At 46.6% G+C, this 18492-nt stretch overlaps 1 protein-coding gene across 2 annotated transcripts in view; it reads left to right on the plus strand.

Moving 5' to 3' along the window:
- Positions 1-16124, plus strand: part of slc25a23b (solute carrier family 25 member 23b) — a 40272-nt gene extending 24148 nt beyond the window's left edge. The window contains exons 3-10 of one of the 2 annotated variants that reach the window (XM_034113555.1): positions 9181-9268; positions 9786-9897; positions 10948-11106; positions 11650-11802; positions 12828-12941; positions 13270-13437; positions 14628-14778; positions 14864-16124. In XM_034113555.1, the coding sequence (XP_033969446.1) occupies positions 9181-9268; positions 9786-9897; positions 10948-11106; positions 11650-11802; positions 12828-12941; positions 13270-13437; positions 14628-14778; positions 14864-15045 (1127 nt within the window). In that variant the 3' untranslated portion in view covers positions 15046-16124. The remainder of the gene's footprint in view (positions 1-9180; positions 9269-9785; positions 9898-10947; positions 11107-11649; positions 11803-12827; positions 12942-13269; positions 13438-14627; positions 14779-14863) is intronic. The other variant, XM_034113556.1, reaches the window with a different exon arrangement.
- The last annotated feature ends 2368 nt before the right edge of the window (positions 16125-18492 follow it).

Consider the following 18492-nt stretch of genomic DNA (forward strand, 5'->3'; position numbering starts at 1 on the left):
CCGGCACAGCCGGCCTTCGTCTCGCCCCCGTTGCAAGATATCTGGCAGTGTGTGGAGGCGACATGGCGGCGTCCATTGAGGGCGAAGGCCTCAGTAGCATCCATGTCGGGCATTATCAGGGTGCAGGGCCGATCAGACACAGTGTGTCCCCCCTCGATGAGAGCCTGGCGGCCCATCTGTTGCCGCGGACATCTGGTTGGGCGGAGGGGAAGAAACCTCTGCCCCCGCTGCCGCGGGACCCAGATGCCTTGGAGTATTTGGATAAAATGTTCACGCTCGGTGCACAGATGGCGGCTGCGGCCAATAATCTAGGCGTGTTGGGCGTCTCTTTGATTACTCCTCAAACAGACGCCCCCGCTCTCCCGTCTCAGGACGGGAGCGATTATCCGGACTGCTGCATAGGTCAGATGAACAATCTGATCCATGGAATGGCCGCCGCAGCCACGGGGACGGGCTGCCGACCTCGGCAGACTCAGCAGCAGCAGAGAACCGCCGGGTGGGGCGCTCCACCATCACGGAGCTGACTGGCGGGGGGAGGAAGCGTCTCAACGGGTCTCTCCACCCGGGACGCCAGGGTGAATCCCACCTCCTCCCTGTATAATGCTCAGATCCCTGTCATGTCTAATAAAAAGAAGGTTGATCTGTATCTAAGTCTGAGTGTCGTTTGTTTTCACAATCCTGCACTCACACACATTGTTGACTGTACATATTCCCCACTCACTACCCCGGTTGTTGCTCCTGTAACGGAGATAGCTAGTGGGCATGCGCAGATGAGAGAGATAAACTGCAGGAAGTGCTATCAAAGCAGGGGCATTTTGGCCGGCGTATTAGGGAACACACTACACCTAGAATAAATACTCCAATTAATGCAGTTTACCGTAGTGGTAAGGGCTGCATTATGGCGGAGTCCACACTCACACAAGAGCGCGTGGCGGTGCGTTCAGGGACCTCAGTAAAATACACTACGCCTATAAAGACTCCGATTAATGCTGTTTAACGTAGTGGTGAGAACAGCATTATGGTGGAGCGTGCGCTCACACAAGAGCGCACGGCGGTGCGTTCGGGGACCTCAGTAAATAATCGTCCCTTTCTGTGTCGACCCTCCATGGGCAAATCTTCCCTTCACGGGGGGTTTTGCTGCGGAACGGGTCGCCAGAGAGTATCACAGCTTCATAGCTGCGGCCCCACAGCTGAGGGCTTGTCCATTAACGCAATGTTATGGGGAATGGAGCCTCAGCTGTGTGGATGGACAGGACACTGAAACGGGGTTATTCACTGCAGTTTTGCAGCATCCCACCTCCATTCAGAGGCATGCGAGAGGTAAATCTGTCCTCCCAGGAGGAGATGGGTTTCCTCTCAGCAGAGATTCAGGCTCTGGTGCAGAAACAGGCAGTGCCTGTTGTGCATCCTCAGCACAGAGAAAAGGGTCTTTATTCCATGTACTTCCTGGTTCTCAAGAAGACAGGGGAATTCAGACCTATTCTAGATTTGCGCAGCCTGAATCGCCACATTTTCCGCAGGAAATTTTGCATGTTAACCATAAAACAGTTAATGGGGCTGGTGCAACCGGGCGATTGGTTCACCACCATCGACCTGAAAGACGCATACTTTCATGTGGAGATTATGCCAGAGCACAGAAAGTATCTGCGTTTTGCCTTCCAGGGGGTAGCCTACGAGTACAACAGACTACCGTTCGGCTACTCCCTATCCCCACGCACGTTCAGCAAATGTGTGGCCACTGCGCTTCAACCGCTGCGCGCCTACGGCATGAGAGTTTTCTTTTACCTAGACGACCTCATAGTCATGGCTGGGTCCAGGGAATGCTTTGCACAGCACAATTGATCACACAACCAAGTTAGGCTTTGCAATCAATTGGAAAAAGAGCACCCCCATACCTCACCAACAGGCGTTGTATTTGGGTGTGGTGCTCGATGCAGACGCGCTGCGCGCCACCCTGTCAGAGAGCAGAAGTGCGTCCCTTCTCCGGGCGGTGCACAGGCTGCGACAGGGGGCAACAGTGACAGCTTTAACTGTCATGCAGACTTTGGGTCTCATGGCGGCTGCTCACATTGTGGTCCCGCTCGGGTTACTGCATATGCGCCGCCTGCAGAGGTGGTTTTCCAGTCTGCGTTTGGATCCCAAGAGGCACAAGCGGCAGCTGGTGACCATCCCCCCCTCAGTGGAAGGCAACCTCCGGTTCTGGGGGTCCCCCGGTCACCTCCGGAGAGGGTCTCCACTGGAACGGGTAACCTCCTACATCACAGTGTTCACGGACGCATCCAGAACAGGATGGGGAGGGACCTGCCTGAAGAGGGCTATAGGTGGGCGCTGGAGACAGAGACACGACACAGCAACCTCCTAGAGCTACGGGCGGTAGTGTTAGTCCTCCAGCATTTCATGCCCCTAATTCAAGGGAGACATGTAATGGTCAGGAGTGACAACAGCACCACAGTGGCTTATATCAACAGGCAGGGCGGAGTCCGCTCCGCCGCCTTGTTGGCCACAGCGGAGAGGCTGTGGTTATGGGCTTCAGAGGTGGTGTTATCTCTGAAAGCCCTCCATGTCCCGGGACTGGAGAACAGGGGGGCCGACCTCAGGTCGAGGGGCGGCCCCCTGCCAGGCGAATGGACGCTTCACCCGGAGGTGGTGAAGCAGATCTGGGCCCAGTTCGGGAGAGCGGAAGTGGATCTGTTCGCCAGCCGGCGCAACAGCCACTGTGCCCTGTGGTTTTCCATGGCCCTGAGCGACGACCCGCCCTTGGGGGTGGACGCGTTTGCACACGAGCCATGGCCAAGGAAGCTGCTATACGCCTTTCCACCGCTGCGTCTCATTCTCCCTCTCCTGGGGAGAGTGAGGCGGGAACGTCTGGCAGTCATGCTAGTAGCACCGGATCGCGTCGGGGCTCCGTGGTAGATATGGTAGAGATGACACAGATGAAGGTGGGCCAGCCCTGGGCGATCCCCCAGTTCTGGGGGGCGATGTCTCAAGAGGCAGGTGCAATCGGGGCGTTACCCACTCTGGGCCGTCCTCTCCAGGCTTGGCTCCTGAGAGGGACAGGCTGAGACAGGGTGGATTGTCTGACAGCGTTATTCAGTCTATCCAGGCAGTTAGAGCAGGATCCACCACAGCCTGTTACAGGCCGAAGTGGCTGGGATTCCAGCGATGGTGTGAGGAGCGGAGAATAGAGCCCCTATCTTGTGAGTTGGGCTCTATTTTATCCTTTTTACAGTTACTGGTGGACAGAGGGCTTGCTCATTCCACAGTGAAAGTGTATGCAGCAGCCACCTCGTCCTGCCATGAGGGATTTGACGGCAGGTCAGCCTTTTCTCATCCACTGATGTTGCGGTTGTTACAGGGGGTCAGGAGGCTGCGCCCAGTAGTGCGCGCCTCCGCCCCGCAGTGGGACCTGCCGCTGGTGCTCGAGGCTCTGGTCACAGAACCATTTGAGCCTCTGGAGCTCTCCTCCCTGAAAGCACTGTCGTGGAAGACAGCGTTGCTACTTGCCTTAACGTCAGCCAAAAGAGTGTCAGAGTTAACCGCTCTATCGGTGCACCCGAGCTGTTTACTGATTCAGGGTGACCGGAGCGGGGCGACACTCAGACCGAACCCCTCCTTTGTGCCCAAGAGCCTAAGGAGTGCGTTCAGGTCGAGGGCTATTCAGTTGGGGGGTTTTAGTCTTCCACCCCATGGTGGGGCCAGGGAAGCTAAATGACACCCCCTCTGCCCGGTGCGTGCGCTAGCATGTTATGTAGAGCTCACAGCTGCCCTTAGACGCACTGAACAGCTGTTTGTGTGCTTCGGGGGCGGGGTGACTGGAAAAGCTCTGTCCAAGAAACGCCTGCCAGGCTGGCTCTGTGGAGGCATTGCACACGCCTACGAACAGGCAGGGAGAGCCTGCCCTGCGGGGGTCCGTGCGCACTCCACACGAGCTGTGGCTGCGTCAACAGCTTTATTCAACGGTGTGAGTGTGGAGGATATATGTACGGCGGCGTCTTGGTCAACGCCAGGCCCCTTCATTAAGTTTTATCTCTTGGATATGTCTGGCTCTTTCTCAACGTCTGTGCTTGCTGGGGCAACACAGGACTGGTGAGGAGGGAGGGGGGCTGTGGGTCAGTGGGCATCTGACCCCCTCCCCGGGCGTAAATGCGCTTACGTTTCTCCGGACCCCTGGAAGGTCGCGGGGTGATGTAATGCGCTCTGGGCCCTTACAGGGCTGGAGGGCTCCCCTCGCCTGCCTGGGGGCAGGAGGGGGAGAGCCCTCCACACTATAGTCTGTACACACTCTGCACGGGTCAGTGTCTGAGTGGGGGGACATAGGGGGCAATTGCGCTCTCCCCGTGCTCATTAGGGACTCAGGAGAGAGGGTGCATAGTGAACCCATACAGGGCTGCGGACTTTCTCTGTCTGCCTATAGGCGGACGGGGGGAGCCCTCAGCACTGTTTTTCGGGCACACTTTTTGCGAGGTAAGCGCGGCAGAGTGTGCTCGGTCAGCCGCAGCACAGACTTCTCTGTGGAGATGTGGAGACTAGATGGCGGCGCGAGCAGTCGCAGCGGCCCCTCGCGGTCTAGAAAAAACAGTGTTTTCGTCTTGTTCGTCAGATCTGTCGAGTTTGTCACTATGTTCGTCGTCTCCGTTGGACTTATACCGTAAAGGACAACAATACAGCTGTGAGTTTCTTCTTGGAAGAAGATCAACTTTCTTCAATTTGGAAGCTAAACTCGTAGAGGAACTCAGCCGCCTGGAGCTCCTCTGCTACCCGTCTCGCGTCAAGCCCCACCCGGAAAGGAGACGCTGCCGACGATGTGAGAGGAAGCAAAAGAGGGGGAAACGTGGAGGTATCCAGGCTAGGCTAGAGGCTAGCCCACACAAGCCGGCAATTCCATCACTACTTCTGGCAAATGTCCACTCACTGGATAGACAACATACGCCTGCTACGATCAACCCAGCGAAAGGTGAGAGACTGCTGTGTTTACGTGTTCACGGAAACATGGCTCCACAACAACATCCCTGACTCCGCTATTCAGCTAGACAAGCTAACAAGCTACCGAGCAGACAGGAACAAAGATAACGGGGGAAAGAAGACTCGCGGCTGCGGTGTGTGTGTGTACATCAGTGACGCTTGGTGCCGAGACACTGTTGTTGTTAGCAAACACTGCTCGCCACTGGTGGAATTTATGGTTCTAAAATGCCGTCCTTTTTACCTGCCGAGGGAGTTTACAGCGATTCTTGTGGCGGCTGTTTACCTCCCGCCTAACCCCAGTAGCGAGGGTAAAGAGGAGGCACTCGGTGAACTGTACAGAACCATCAGTGAGCAACAGACAGCACACCCAGACGGCCTACTCATCGTAGCTGGAGACTTCAACCACGCTAACTTAAAAACTGTGCTGCCTAAAATATATCAGCATGTTGTTTTTCCAACCAGGGGGAAAAACACATTAGACCTGGTCTACACCAACATCAAGGGACAACCCAGTCTCACGGCATTTCGTGTTATTAGTCACGAAATTAATTTAATCTATTGATTCGTGTTCACCAACACGATTTTCACCTTTTTTTCGTGTCACACAGAACGATTTTAAATGCAATGTATTTCTATTGGTAGTATGTTTCGTGCCTGCAACACGTCTTTTTGTCCGGTCGGGTCTTGGAAGACCAGAAGCTGTGTGGTTCATAAAAACATGTTCTTACTCAATATCTTACCCTAAGCCTAACCCTATCCCTTTTATTTTAAATTGTATAATGTCTGAGTTTTTTTGCCGTCAGTGAGGAAAAGAAATGTCTCAGAGCCTCAGAATACTGACATCTGTATTTTATGTCATCTTTTTTTCCTTCTAATTTGTTATTATTTGGTGCAGGCACGAAACATACTACCAATATAAATACATTGCTTCTAAAATCGTTCTGTGTCAGAATACTTAAATCTGTATTTTTTTAAATGTCTTTTTCCTTCTAATTTGTTATTATTTACATTGCTTTTAAAATCGTTCTGTGTGACACGAAAAAAATGGCGAAATCGTGTTGGTGAACACGAATCAATAGATTAATTTCGTGACTATAACACGAAATGCCGTGAGACTGTGTTGCAAGGGAGCATACAAGGCATCCCCCCTCCCCCACATCGGCCTCTCTGACCACCTCACTGTTCTGCTGGAACCTGCCTACAGACCAAGGGTAAAAGCCACCAAACCGGTTTCAAAACAGGTTCGGGTGTGGTCAGAGGACAGCACAGCTGCACTCAGAGACTGCTTTGACACTACAGACTGGGACATGTTCAAGCAGGCAGCCACATACAACCATCACACCGACATACAAGAATACACAGAGACAGTCACGGGCTACATCACCAAGTGCATTGACGATGTGACACAAAACAGAGCCATCACCATCCGGGCTAACCAGAAGCCATGGCTGACAGGGGAGGTCCACACGCTGCTGAAGGCCCGCAACATCGCCTTCAGAGCTGGAGATCCAGCTGGGCTGAAAGCAGCCAGGGCTGACCTGTCCCGTGGCATCAGGAAAGCAAAACAAGAATACACCCGAGAAATTACAGGACACTTCAAGGATAGCGGGGACTCACGGAGCCTGTGGCAGGGCATAAGGACCCTAACGGACTACAAACTACCGCCACAGACCTGTGACAGTCATACCTCCCTGCTCAACAACCTCAACGGCTTCTTTGCACGTTTTGAAGCACAGAACAACACACCTGCGCAGAAAACAACCCCCCCCACCGACGACCAGGCTTTGCGTCTTTCACCAGCCAGTGTGAGGAGCACACTGCTGAGGATTAACCCCCGCAAGGCTGCAGGACCTGACAACATTCCTGGTCGTGTGCTGAAGGACTGCGCGGAAGAGCTCACAGATGTCCTTACAGACATTTTTAACATCTCCCTGAGCCAGGCTGTTGTTCCCTCGTGCTTCAAGGAAACCACCATCATTCCAGTGCCAAAGAAGTCATCTCCATCCGGCTTCAACGACTACCGCCCCGTCGCACTAACCTCTACCATCATGAAGTGCTTCGAAAGGCTGGTCATGAAGCACATCAAATCCACCCTCCCCCCATCGCTGGACCCGTTTCAGTTTGCCTACCGAGCTAAACGGTCCACAGAGGATGCAATCTCCTCCGCTCTCCACCCAGCCCTCACACACTTGGACACTAACACTAAGGCTAAGGACCCTTATGTCAGAATGCTATTCATAGACTTCAGCTCAGCATTCAACACCATCATCCCCCAGCAGCTTGTACAACAACTTACAGACCTGGGCCTCAGCCCCTCTCTCTGCAACTGGTTGCTGGACTTCCTCACAGAGAGACCACAAGCTGTACGGGTCAACAATAACACCTCAGACACCCTCATACTGAGCACGGGGGCCCCCCAAGGATGTGTGCTCAGCCCCCTTCTCTTCACTCTGCTGACCCACGACTGCAAACCCACCTTCAGCACCAACCACATCGTGAAGTTTGCAGACGACACTACTGTGGTGGGTCTCATCAGTAACAACGATGAGACTAACTACAGGAAGGAAGTGAACCAGCTGTCCCTGTGGTGCAAAAACAACAACCTCTTCCTCAACCTGGAGAAAACAAAGGAGATAGTTGTTGACTTCAGGAGAACCCACCGCCGACCCCCACTCCCCCTGACCATCAACGGCGCTGCTGTGACGCAGGTGACCAGCACCAAATTCCTTGGTGTGACCATCACTGAGGACCTCACCTGGAAAACCAACACCACCGCTCTAGCGAGAAAAGCCCAGCAGCGCCTGTACTTCATCCGAAAGCTCAAGCGAGTCGGAGCATCACCCCCCATCATGCTCTCCTTCTACCGAGGCGCCACCGAGAGCATCCTCAGCAGCTGCATCACGCTGTGGTTCGGAAGCTGCACCGCCACCGACCGCAAGAGCCTGCAGCGCATTGTGAACTCTGCCCAGAGGATCATCGGTGCCTCACTCCCCTCACTACAGGACATATACAACACCCGCCTCACCCGCAAAGCACTCAGCATTGTGGGTGACTCCACCCACCCCTCCAACAGCCTCTTCAGCCTCCTGCCTTCAGGAAGAAGGTTCCTCAGCCTCAGCTCGCGCACCTCCAGGCTGGGCAACAGCTTCCTCCACCAGGCGGTCAGGCTGCTGAACTCTCTCCCCTCCCTCCATCTCTTCCGCCCTCTGACATCTCTCCCCTGAACTCTCCACGCTGCCTCCGACCTTTCTCCCCTGCCCCAAATGGTCCTGGACTCTAAACCCCTAACTCACTTTTCTGCCCATCTCCGCTGCTACTGCACTGAAACTGTACTTTTGAACACTTAAATTATATTATTAACATTTTAAACTGTATACCCCGGTTATCTAGGCCCTTTGTTTTGTTTAATGTATACCATGTTTATCTAGGCCTTTTTTGTTTTATGTATATATGTCACACTGTAGGCCTGCGGGAAACGATATTTCGATATTTCTGGATGTACAACATGTAGAATTATTGACAAAAAAGCTGACTTTGACTTTTGACTTTGACTTTTGAGGTGAGTGAGGCGCAGCGGCTGCTAAAGCCGGTCAGGGACAGTGAGGTGGAACGGTGTGCTGGACGACAGTGCGTGCATACATCGGGGCTCCGCCCACTGTACCCATGGATTCAGTAGAGAGCCTGTGAGAGATATAACGCCGGGTTACGTATTGTAACCCTTGTTATATTAACACAGGCGGAGCCCTCTACTCGGGGGCACTGTCTGTCCTATACCGCTCGCTGAAGAGTGGTGTAGGATGATGGTCAGGAGGCGAGGCCTCCTTTAATACGGAAGTGAGATGTGCGCGCATTCAGGCCGGCTACGTCTTTAGAAATCTCAGTAGGTGAATGCTTGCATGATAAGGTAGTACCCATAGTGTCCAGTAGAGGGCGGAGCCTGTGTTAATATAACAAGGGTTACAATACGTAACCCGGCGTTTTTGTTTAGCTAAATGCTATGATGGCGAAGCAACTTTTCTTGTTGACTATTTTAGTTTTTTTGTTGCACAAAATGTTATTTATTTTCAATATAAAGAAATGTATATAAATATACTATATATAATTGGCCTTTTTATGTGATTATGATATCTCAGTGTGGCCTTTAGTGGAATTGAGTTTGACACGCCTGATCTAACTTCTGGTGAATTTTGGAGAAATCTACAGACGTTCTGTTCTAAGGTCGAATCGATGTGGGGGAGATCCAGCACTCACTGCACAGGCTGGGTGTGGAGGTCAGCATGGAGCAGGCCTCCAGGATCCTGCAGAGGTACACAGTTAGAAAGTACCAGAAACAAGTTCATATTAGAGCCATCTTAAACCGCTCAAAAATCACCCATAACTCTTATCTTTAATAATGATGTTTGATGTGTTCTCTACATATACTCTATATGTAAAGGTCCTCTAAAGAAAATGTCACATTATTTCTGTGTGTGGTTTGTAAAAACCTGGTAAAACACAAAGGTGCTCAATATCTGAGATCGTTGACATGTTTTTTTCCTGATTAGACACTGCATTCAACTGTGTGTGTGTACAGGCTGTGCAGGGTTGACATCTGTTTGACCCAAAAATAAAAACACATGTCAGGGTTCAAACTGACAAGTCAGGTTTATATTGCAAATGAAATGATAGCAGTGGGAATGAGGAACATAAGAGTATCTAGTACCTTGTCATCTGAGGGGTTGCATGTTTCTGTTTGAGAAGCAGAATAATGATTTTGTGAGTGTTCTGCTGATGGCCCTGTATGAGTTCTAATTCTCCGGTCTTACTCTGTCTCTCCCACACAGTATGGACAGGGACGGCACCATGACTATTAACTGGAATGAATGGCGAGATCACTTCCTGTTCAACCCTTTCCACAACATGGAGGAGATTGTCCACTACTGGAAACACTCCCATGTGAGTGACCAGCTTTCAGTAATTATGCACTTCATAATCATGTCAGTATTAACATCTTTACATGTAGTGTGCTCTGTAGTGATGCAGCATGTATGGAAGGTGGCAGTGCAGAAGTTGAAACTCTATAATGTAATGTTTTATTTTAGGGAACGTTTTACAATAAGCATGGCTCAAAGGGATAGTTTGGATGTTTTGAAGTGGGGTTGTATGAGATACTTATCTACAGTCAGAATATGACCTATAGTGTGTCACAGTTGCTATCCTATATTTAGAATATTGTCACCTCAACACCAGAGAGTGGAGCCAAAGCCACCATCCTCTATTGGGAGAAAACAGTCATTTTACAATCCACTTTATTTATATAGCACATATTAAAAACAGAGGGTTTCACAGCAGACATAACATTATAATAAAATATAATATTACAATAATAGATAAAAGGCACACATAAGAATAGATAAAAAAGCATACATAAGAATAGATAAAAGGCACATAAGGGCTATGGACAGACAAATAAAAGCATAACATTCGATAAAACAGCTCAAACTGACTCAAAAGCGAGGGAAAAGAGGTGGGTCTTCAGACGGGACTTAAAAGTTTGAAGGGTGGGCGACAATTTGACATGGGGGGGGCAGGTCGTTCCAGATCCTGGGGGCTACCGCTTTTACCTTGCAGAACACTGGGAATGCTTCTCTTTTTCCTCGGTCAGTACGTTAGTTAGTTATTATGTGACGTGGGGGACTTCTTATTTCACCAAATTAACCCAAAAACCTAAAAAAAGTAACAGATTGAGGCAGCTGCCAGTTTAGCTTTGTGTTCCATAAGGTAAAATAAAAACTGTTTGCATTGCTAGAGGCTTTAAAGACAGAATATATGGATATAGTGTCTTCAGTGCCCCGTCTAAAAAAGGGTCGTCGTATGGCAAGGTAAAGCAGTTAATACAGTCTAAATATAGCATACCCTTCAATTAAAATAAGATAAACCCAGAATATCCCTTTGAGGATACCCCCTCCTGGAAATAAATACAGATGGGCCCTTTATTAATTATAGATGTATGACATCGGGGAACATCTGACAGTACCGGATGAGTTCTCGGAGAAGGAGCGGCGGTCCGGTCTGGTGTGGAGGCAGCTGGTTGCCGGGGCGATGGCGGGGGCGGTGTCCCGGACAGGAACCGCTCCTCTGGACCGCCTGAAGGTCTACCTGCAGGTAAAGACCAGGGTTTAGGAACTGTTGCGCATTGTGTGAGCAATGTATTTGATCAGAAATAGGAAAATCCTTTAACTGACAAGAAGTATAAAATAAACAATTGTTTGTATTCTACATCTCTTGCATGGTTTAGTTTATTCTATGAGATTTGAATGATAGATTCCAAGTTTAGCACCTTTTAGTTAATTGATACTTCAGAGACGAGACCTGAAGCTGCATTTCATCACAGTGAGAATATATATGTATTATTTATTTAGGAGGAAACAGTTGGACACCAATATTTTGTATTCCTGTGGAAACTGACACAGCGAGCAAGATGTCAGATACTAAATATTAGTGAAAGCAATGTTGTTGAAACTTCCACCTAGCTCACTCTATCCAACAACACTGGGGGGTTGGATGTACACACCGTTAAGGTTAAGGTTATTTAAGGTAAGTTTATTTATATAGTACATTTTCAGACACAGAGGCAATTCAAAGTGCTATACATCAACATGAACTCACTGATAAAGAAGATTGACCTGGCAGTATGTGTGTGTTCAGGTGCACGGCTCTACGTCTCGAGGGGTTAACCTGTGGTCCGGCCTGAGGGGGATGGTCCGAGAGGGGGGGGTCTCCTCACTGTGGAGGGGAAACGGCATCAATGTCCTCAAGATCGCCCCGGAATCTGCCATTAAGTTCATGGCCTATGAACAGGTCAGTGCTTCCAAATAGTCAATACAAATGCTACCAATCTATATTAAAACAAAACAAAAGTATACATTCTTAACACTTACACTGTAAATACACTGCCCGTCCAAATAAAAGTTTCAAACTCTAATATTTAATGGACCACTTTTAGCTTTGAGTACGGCACATAGTCGGCGTGGCATTGATCGATAAGCTTCTGCTATGTCACAACATGTATTTCTGTCCAGAGTTGCATTCATTTTCCGCCAAGATCTTGTACTGATGATGGGGGAGTCGCACCGCTCCCTGAACCCCTCATTCACAATGTGAGCCCCATGAATCCTGTCATGCCATCTTGGCATATGCCCGTGCCATCAGGGAAGAAAAACTCCATTGATGTTAGACCTGGTCATTCAGTATATTCAGTCAGCTGACCTCTCTTTGAGAACATAGCTGAACCTAGACCTGGCCAACTGCAGCAACCCCAGACCATAACACTGCCCCCACAGGCTTGTATGGTAGGCACTAGGCATGATGGGTACATCACTTCATCCGCCTCTCTTCTTACCCTGATGCGCCCATCACTCTGGAACAGGGTAAAACTGGATTCATTGATTTGGTTTAAATAATGCTAAAACATTTGACAGTTCTTAACTCCTTTTACTAGTTCCAATCTCCTTAGTTGTTTTCTTTGCTTGATGCAGGCCAATCATTTGACCCTTCTGAAAATGACTAACAACCTTTCCACAGGATATGTCTTCCAACAGGGTTGTTTAATAAGTGAGAAGCTAAGCACAGCTAGGATTAAATAACTTGTTGCCAGCTAAAACACACAGTATGAATCACTGCAGTAATTATCCAATGGAAGGCTCTTACTGATTTGCTTAGTTAAATCAAGTTGATGACTTGTTTTGGACGGGCAGTGTACACTTTTGTAAGTTGCTTGGAATGTCAAATAGAAATGGCTATTTAGGGTAATTCCTAATGGCCTTAGATGGAGCGACCCTAACATCTTCCATGGCTGATTCCTTCCTGTTCCTTCTCTACTCTAGATCAAGTGGATGATTCGAGGAAGGAAAGAGGGGGGGGGTTTGAGGGTTCATGAGAGGTTCATTGCTGGTTCTCTGGCAGGAGCCACCGCCCAGACCATCATCTACCCGCTGGAGGTCAGTTTGAAATGTGTAATTGGAAGATTCATAAAATGAGGTTGGATGGCCAATTTGAAATCTCTCGCTGCTTTCTGAAGTTTAAAACTGTTTGATTTCACTTTCGAGTAAGGATGTCTGGAGCTGCTTTAAGTTTAGCATTCTGACCATCGGCTCCCTACTCATTCTCTCAATGAGCGGATGGAAAATGGGAAATCTTAATTTTTTCTTTGTATATGAAAGAACAGAAAAATGTAGATATATCTCCTTGTCCGATTGAAGATTACTCTCTTGCACCTATCATTCCTCACCCTCTCTCTTTAACGTGTCTCTCCCGCTCTGTTGTTAGGTTCTGAAGACGCGTCTGACTTTGAGGAAGACGGGACAGTACTCGGGGATGGCTGACTGTGCCAGACAGATCCTGACAAAGGAGGGGGTCCGGGCGTTCTACAGGGGCTACCTGCCAAACACACTGGGCATCATCCCCTACGCTGGCATCGACCTGGCAGTGTATGAGGTGTGTGTGCCTGCAGTTTGATTTCCTTTTACATGTTATTCAGCCACTCTTCCAAAATAAGTACATTTTGGTGGAAACTACACAAGAGTACCATAGGGTCTTGAACTCATTATAAATACAATTCTGGTTTTGTTCAAAGTATATCAATGCCCCCAGAATTAACTCTTTATTTTATACTTTTATTGTCAACAAATCCTATGAAAGACCACAACCAACAATATATGAGTCTACTCTCAATACTTCTAGTCTTCCCAACCTGTCTATGGCACTCAGTTCTAATTCATTTGTCGTAATTCTTTCAAATCCATAACTATAGAGTTGAATGAATAAAGGCTCAGTTCTTTCATTAGTGCAATCTGGAGGGCTAGTGAGTATTTCTTCCAGCAGGACAGTGTGGGATTGAGTTGAAATAAACTCCAGTGTGTTTTGGTCTTCTAGTTTTTGGCCAACAATGGAGCTTTATGACCCCAGTTTATTTAGTATAGTTTTAGTTATATATAACTATGCAATTAAGCATCAATATCTTATTAATACTAATATACAACTGTATTTATCGTAATTGACATGTTATTATTTCAGTTGAATGTGCACATTTTTATTTTGTACTTCTTATTTTAATTTAAATATTTTGATTACATTTTAATTTAATAAATGTTTTGTTTATTTCCTTCTGAAATGAAGCAACTATGAGGAAACTTAATTCCTCCCCTGGATAAATTAAAGTATTCTGACCCATTCTTCCAAGAACATTGAAGTGTAAAAGAGCCTGATTATATTATTTTCTTGCACACTGTATCTCTTTTCATGACAATACAGCAACCAAGAACGTCCAGAGCCAGTTGAAGGCCATTCAGTTGTCAGATCATATTAAAATATCACCAGCCTTATGCTTTAAATATATGTTTACAGTGAAACTCTCCCGTCCTTCCTGAAATGTTAGACGGATAAATAATCTTTGCAGTAGGATTCCAGTAATCACAGCTTTGCAGTACAAATGTCATAAAACTGAGGAACTCAGCTAAAATCATACCCAAGTGTCCAGCCCCTTATAAAATACAATTTCATACAATTTGAAGTAGATGAATTGTAATTAATACCTCTCTCTTCCCTTTCATTATTTGTATTTCCTCTTATATCCTACTTTCCTCGTCTCTTCTCCTCTATTTGTCAAACTCTTTCCATGCTCTCAGACTCTGAAGAACGCCTGGCTGCAGAGGAACGCTGCAGACTCAGCAGATCCAGGAGTGTTGGTTCTGCTGGGCTGTGGAACCATCTCCAGCACCTGCGGCCAGCTGGCCTCCTACCCCCTGGCTCTGATCCGCACACGCATGCAGGCCCAGGGTGAGACAGGCTGTAATCAGACATCCACACACACTGAGAATGAACAATGTTCCAGCAATAACCCCCATTGTCCCTCTTCTTTCAGCCGCACATGAGGGCAAACCCAAGCTGACCATGGTGGGCCAGTTTAAACACATCATATCCCATGAAGGAGTACCAGGACTGTATCGAGGACTCACCCCCAACTTCCTCAAAGTCATTCCAGCTGTCAGCATCTCCTACGTGGTGTACGAGCACATGAAGAAAGTTCTCGGGGTGGCTTACTAGACGGAGAAAAAAATAATAGACATTTTAATAAATTGTTGGTCCAAAGACACTAAGTAATACGGTACAGGAGCTAGTTTTACTGATATCGGGTCCCTTATATGTTATATATTATTATTATTAATGTTAACGATGCCATGATCTTAGGGCAGGAATACCGTGAACATAGTTAACGTGACAGAGGAATAAATACACACATACACCATCAGCTTTGCTTCAACCGGAAGTGACACGTTTTATTGCGCATGTCCCTTTTATCACGGGAATACAGGAAGTGATTAGTATAAGAGTATTAAATAAACAAATTCATATATTACAATTCATAATTCAACACCCCCACTTACTCTTATACTGCACAATTTCTCAACATGAATTCAAATGTAAACACCTTATACACCTGCACAATAACACAGTGTTTGAAACTTCTGGGGTTATTTACATTCCAAACAAATACTTTACAAATGTCTCACTTTTGACCTTTGTTGCAGGCTTAGTGAAAATATCAGCAACCATATCCGCTGTAGGGCAATAGTCAATGGTTATCATGTTATCACTCAGTACAGTTGGAACAAAATGATACTTGATATCCACATGTTTACATCGTTGACGACATACTGGGTTCTTGGATAGAGCGCACCCTGGTTATCTTCAAAGATGTTCACAGGAGTATATTGACCCTCATTATCCATGCTCTCTATTAGCTGCACAAGATACAAACTCTCTTGTGCGGTGGCAGCCAGTGCCATGTACTCTGCCTCACATGTCGACAAAGCTACTGTTTGCTGTTTCTTTGATCTCCAAGAAATAACAGGCCCATTGCTAGTTAGACTAAAACAGTACCCTGTTATACTCCGTCTGTCATTTTGGTCTGTTGCCCAATCTGCATCACAGTATGCAACAAGTTTCAGTTTTTCATCTTGTTGTTTAAAACATAGCTCCTGATTAATTGTGCCCTTTAAGTACCTCAATACATGTTTAGCAGTTAACCAGTGTTGTTCTTTTGGCTCTGAAAAATACTGTGACAGTTTACTGACTATCCAACTTAGATCAGGCCGTGTAGATGTCATTAAATATATTAAGCTGCCTACCACTTCACGATATTGTGTTGCATCAACAGCTTCACCATCATCATCAAAGTTGTGTTTCTGTTCACATGGGGTGGACCTTGGCTTACAGTCATTCATACCAAACTTTTCCACTATTTTTGTAATTAATTTCTTTTGACCCATCTTTATTTCTCCTTTTTCCTGAGTAAAGTCAATGCCTAGGAAATGTTTAAGTTTCCCAAGATCCTTCATTTTGAATTTTGTGCTCAACATTTCTTTCACAGTATTAATTGTGTGAATATCATTAGCTGCGATAACTACTGTAAGTCATCCACCCAAATAATCAGAATGATCCTCTCATTTTCTATTCCTTTACTGTAGACACAGTGATCAGCTGGGTTTTGTGCAAAACCGTTCTCACAGAGATGATCATGCAACATTTTATTCCAATTAAGGTACTTGGACTAAGCCAGTAGCCGGCGATGCTAAGTCTCTTAAAGTAATTCTAAAAGTATTTTATTACTAAAACAGTTAATCTCTGTAAAGTTAGAGACAGTAAAGAGGGCTCCTAAGATTGTACACACAAATCACACACAGCAGGACAGGCTCCCCCAGCAGCTTCTTTAATACTCTGAAGAAGAAACTCTTGTATTTCCTCTTTGGAGAACTTGCCATGGTGAGATAAATACTTCCTGAGTTTGGCTTCAGGTGTTCTGCTCAACAGGAGTGAAGCCTGGACTGTAACGCCGTAGAAACCAGAAATTACATTTATATCCATAAAGTGCTTATACAAAGTCATGGAAAAACATACTGAGTGGACTTTTGACACTGTTGTTTGGTCTAACCCTCAGCCTCTCAGCGCACAATGTGGCAACACAAGGAATGTGAAACTGTACCTGCAGTCTTTTGAGGTTGAAGAGAGCATATAGGAATGACTGTCCAAAGGCTCACAGGCTCAGGTGTAGGGTGTTTTACCCGAGTAAGTTAGTAGACTCTAGTTTTATGCTGGTAGTACAGTGTTTCCAGGTTACAAGACTGAAGACTGGCTAATAATGACAATAATGTTCTTTATGGGCTGTCTCTCTCTCAGCCGTCTGAGCTACTGACATCATGAACCTCATAGTTAAGGTAAGGTTACGTTTCTGTTCACCCCTGAGCTCCATCATCCTCCAGACAGGCTAATAGAGTGGTGCAGGAATGAGTCTTTAAACACGGAAATGAGAAAGCATTTTCCTACTTCCAGTTCCCTCATCTCGAATTCAACGGTTTTTTCTTTTGACTTGTTTTTGGTTAGAAGCCTGAAATAAGGTCTGTGGTTAGCACAAGAAGAGATTTTTGTTCTACGACATAAAATACGCCAGTAAATACCCCATGTGTCATGAAAACAGCTGCTGCTAACAAGTGAACATGGGACTGCTGATTGTCATCATGCTGAACATTAGCCGCCACTATACTAGCTTAGCGGTTATGATGTGAAGTCATGTGACCATGCTGTGTTTTTTTTTATAGCCTTAAGTTAGCTTTTTAATTGTGGCGATTGCATTTCAACAGTTTCACTGTTAGGCTTTAACATTATCCTGCTGAACAGAACGTGAAAGTATGATAAACATGCTTTTGTCAACAATCTTTTTTTCTGAAATATTCCAAAATCCCATTGGCTTTGTTAGATAGACAAGGAAAACCGGGGTTGCTATATGGTTCTTATTTCCAGGTTTAGGACTCATTCCTGCACTACTCTATTTTTTTTATTTTTTTTTTATTATTGTTTATTTGAACCGGGACAGTGCACATTAATGAACATTTTAAACAAAATAATGTTTTTAAATGTAAATGAGTCGGATTTTAGCTTTGAGCTAGTTTCCATCCGTAGTCCCGTCACATACAATGGGGGACAAGAGTTACATTCTGCCTACACTAGTGGGCTAGGTTGTAATTAATAACATCATACATTAAAGGTCCCCTATTATACTCTTTTTCATCAAGATATTATAGGTCTCAGATATATAAAAAAGCATGTCTCTGAAGTGTTTGGCTCGAATTACCACACAGATCTCCCATTGCAGCATCCCATAATCCCCTCTGTTTTAGCCCTGTTTCCAAAGTGCTGATTCTCTGTCTGTTACTTTAGATGAAAATAAGGAGCCCCTCCCCACGCCCCTCTGAGAGATATTTGGTTAAAAATAACACAAAGGTGCTCTAGGAGGAGATTCAGGTGATAAGGTGGGGGGGGGTTACCTTGGTTGGTTATTGGCTAATGGTTACACAAGCCAAAACATCGTTATGACATCATAAAGTGGCCAAAATCTGATCAGCTCACTTTCAGACAGGTTTTTATATAAATGGATCAGGGACAAAAAGTGAGCTAATCTTTTTTCCTGAAACTTTCAGAATCTCTTTTATGTAT

This window comes from Trematomus bernacchii, unplaced genomic scaffold (genome assembly GCF_902827165.1).
Source record: "Trematomus bernacchii unplaced genomic scaffold, fTreBer1.1, whole genome shotgun sequence".
NCBI lineage: Eukaryota > Metazoa > Chordata > Actinopteri > Perciformes > Nototheniidae > Trematomus > Trematomus bernacchii.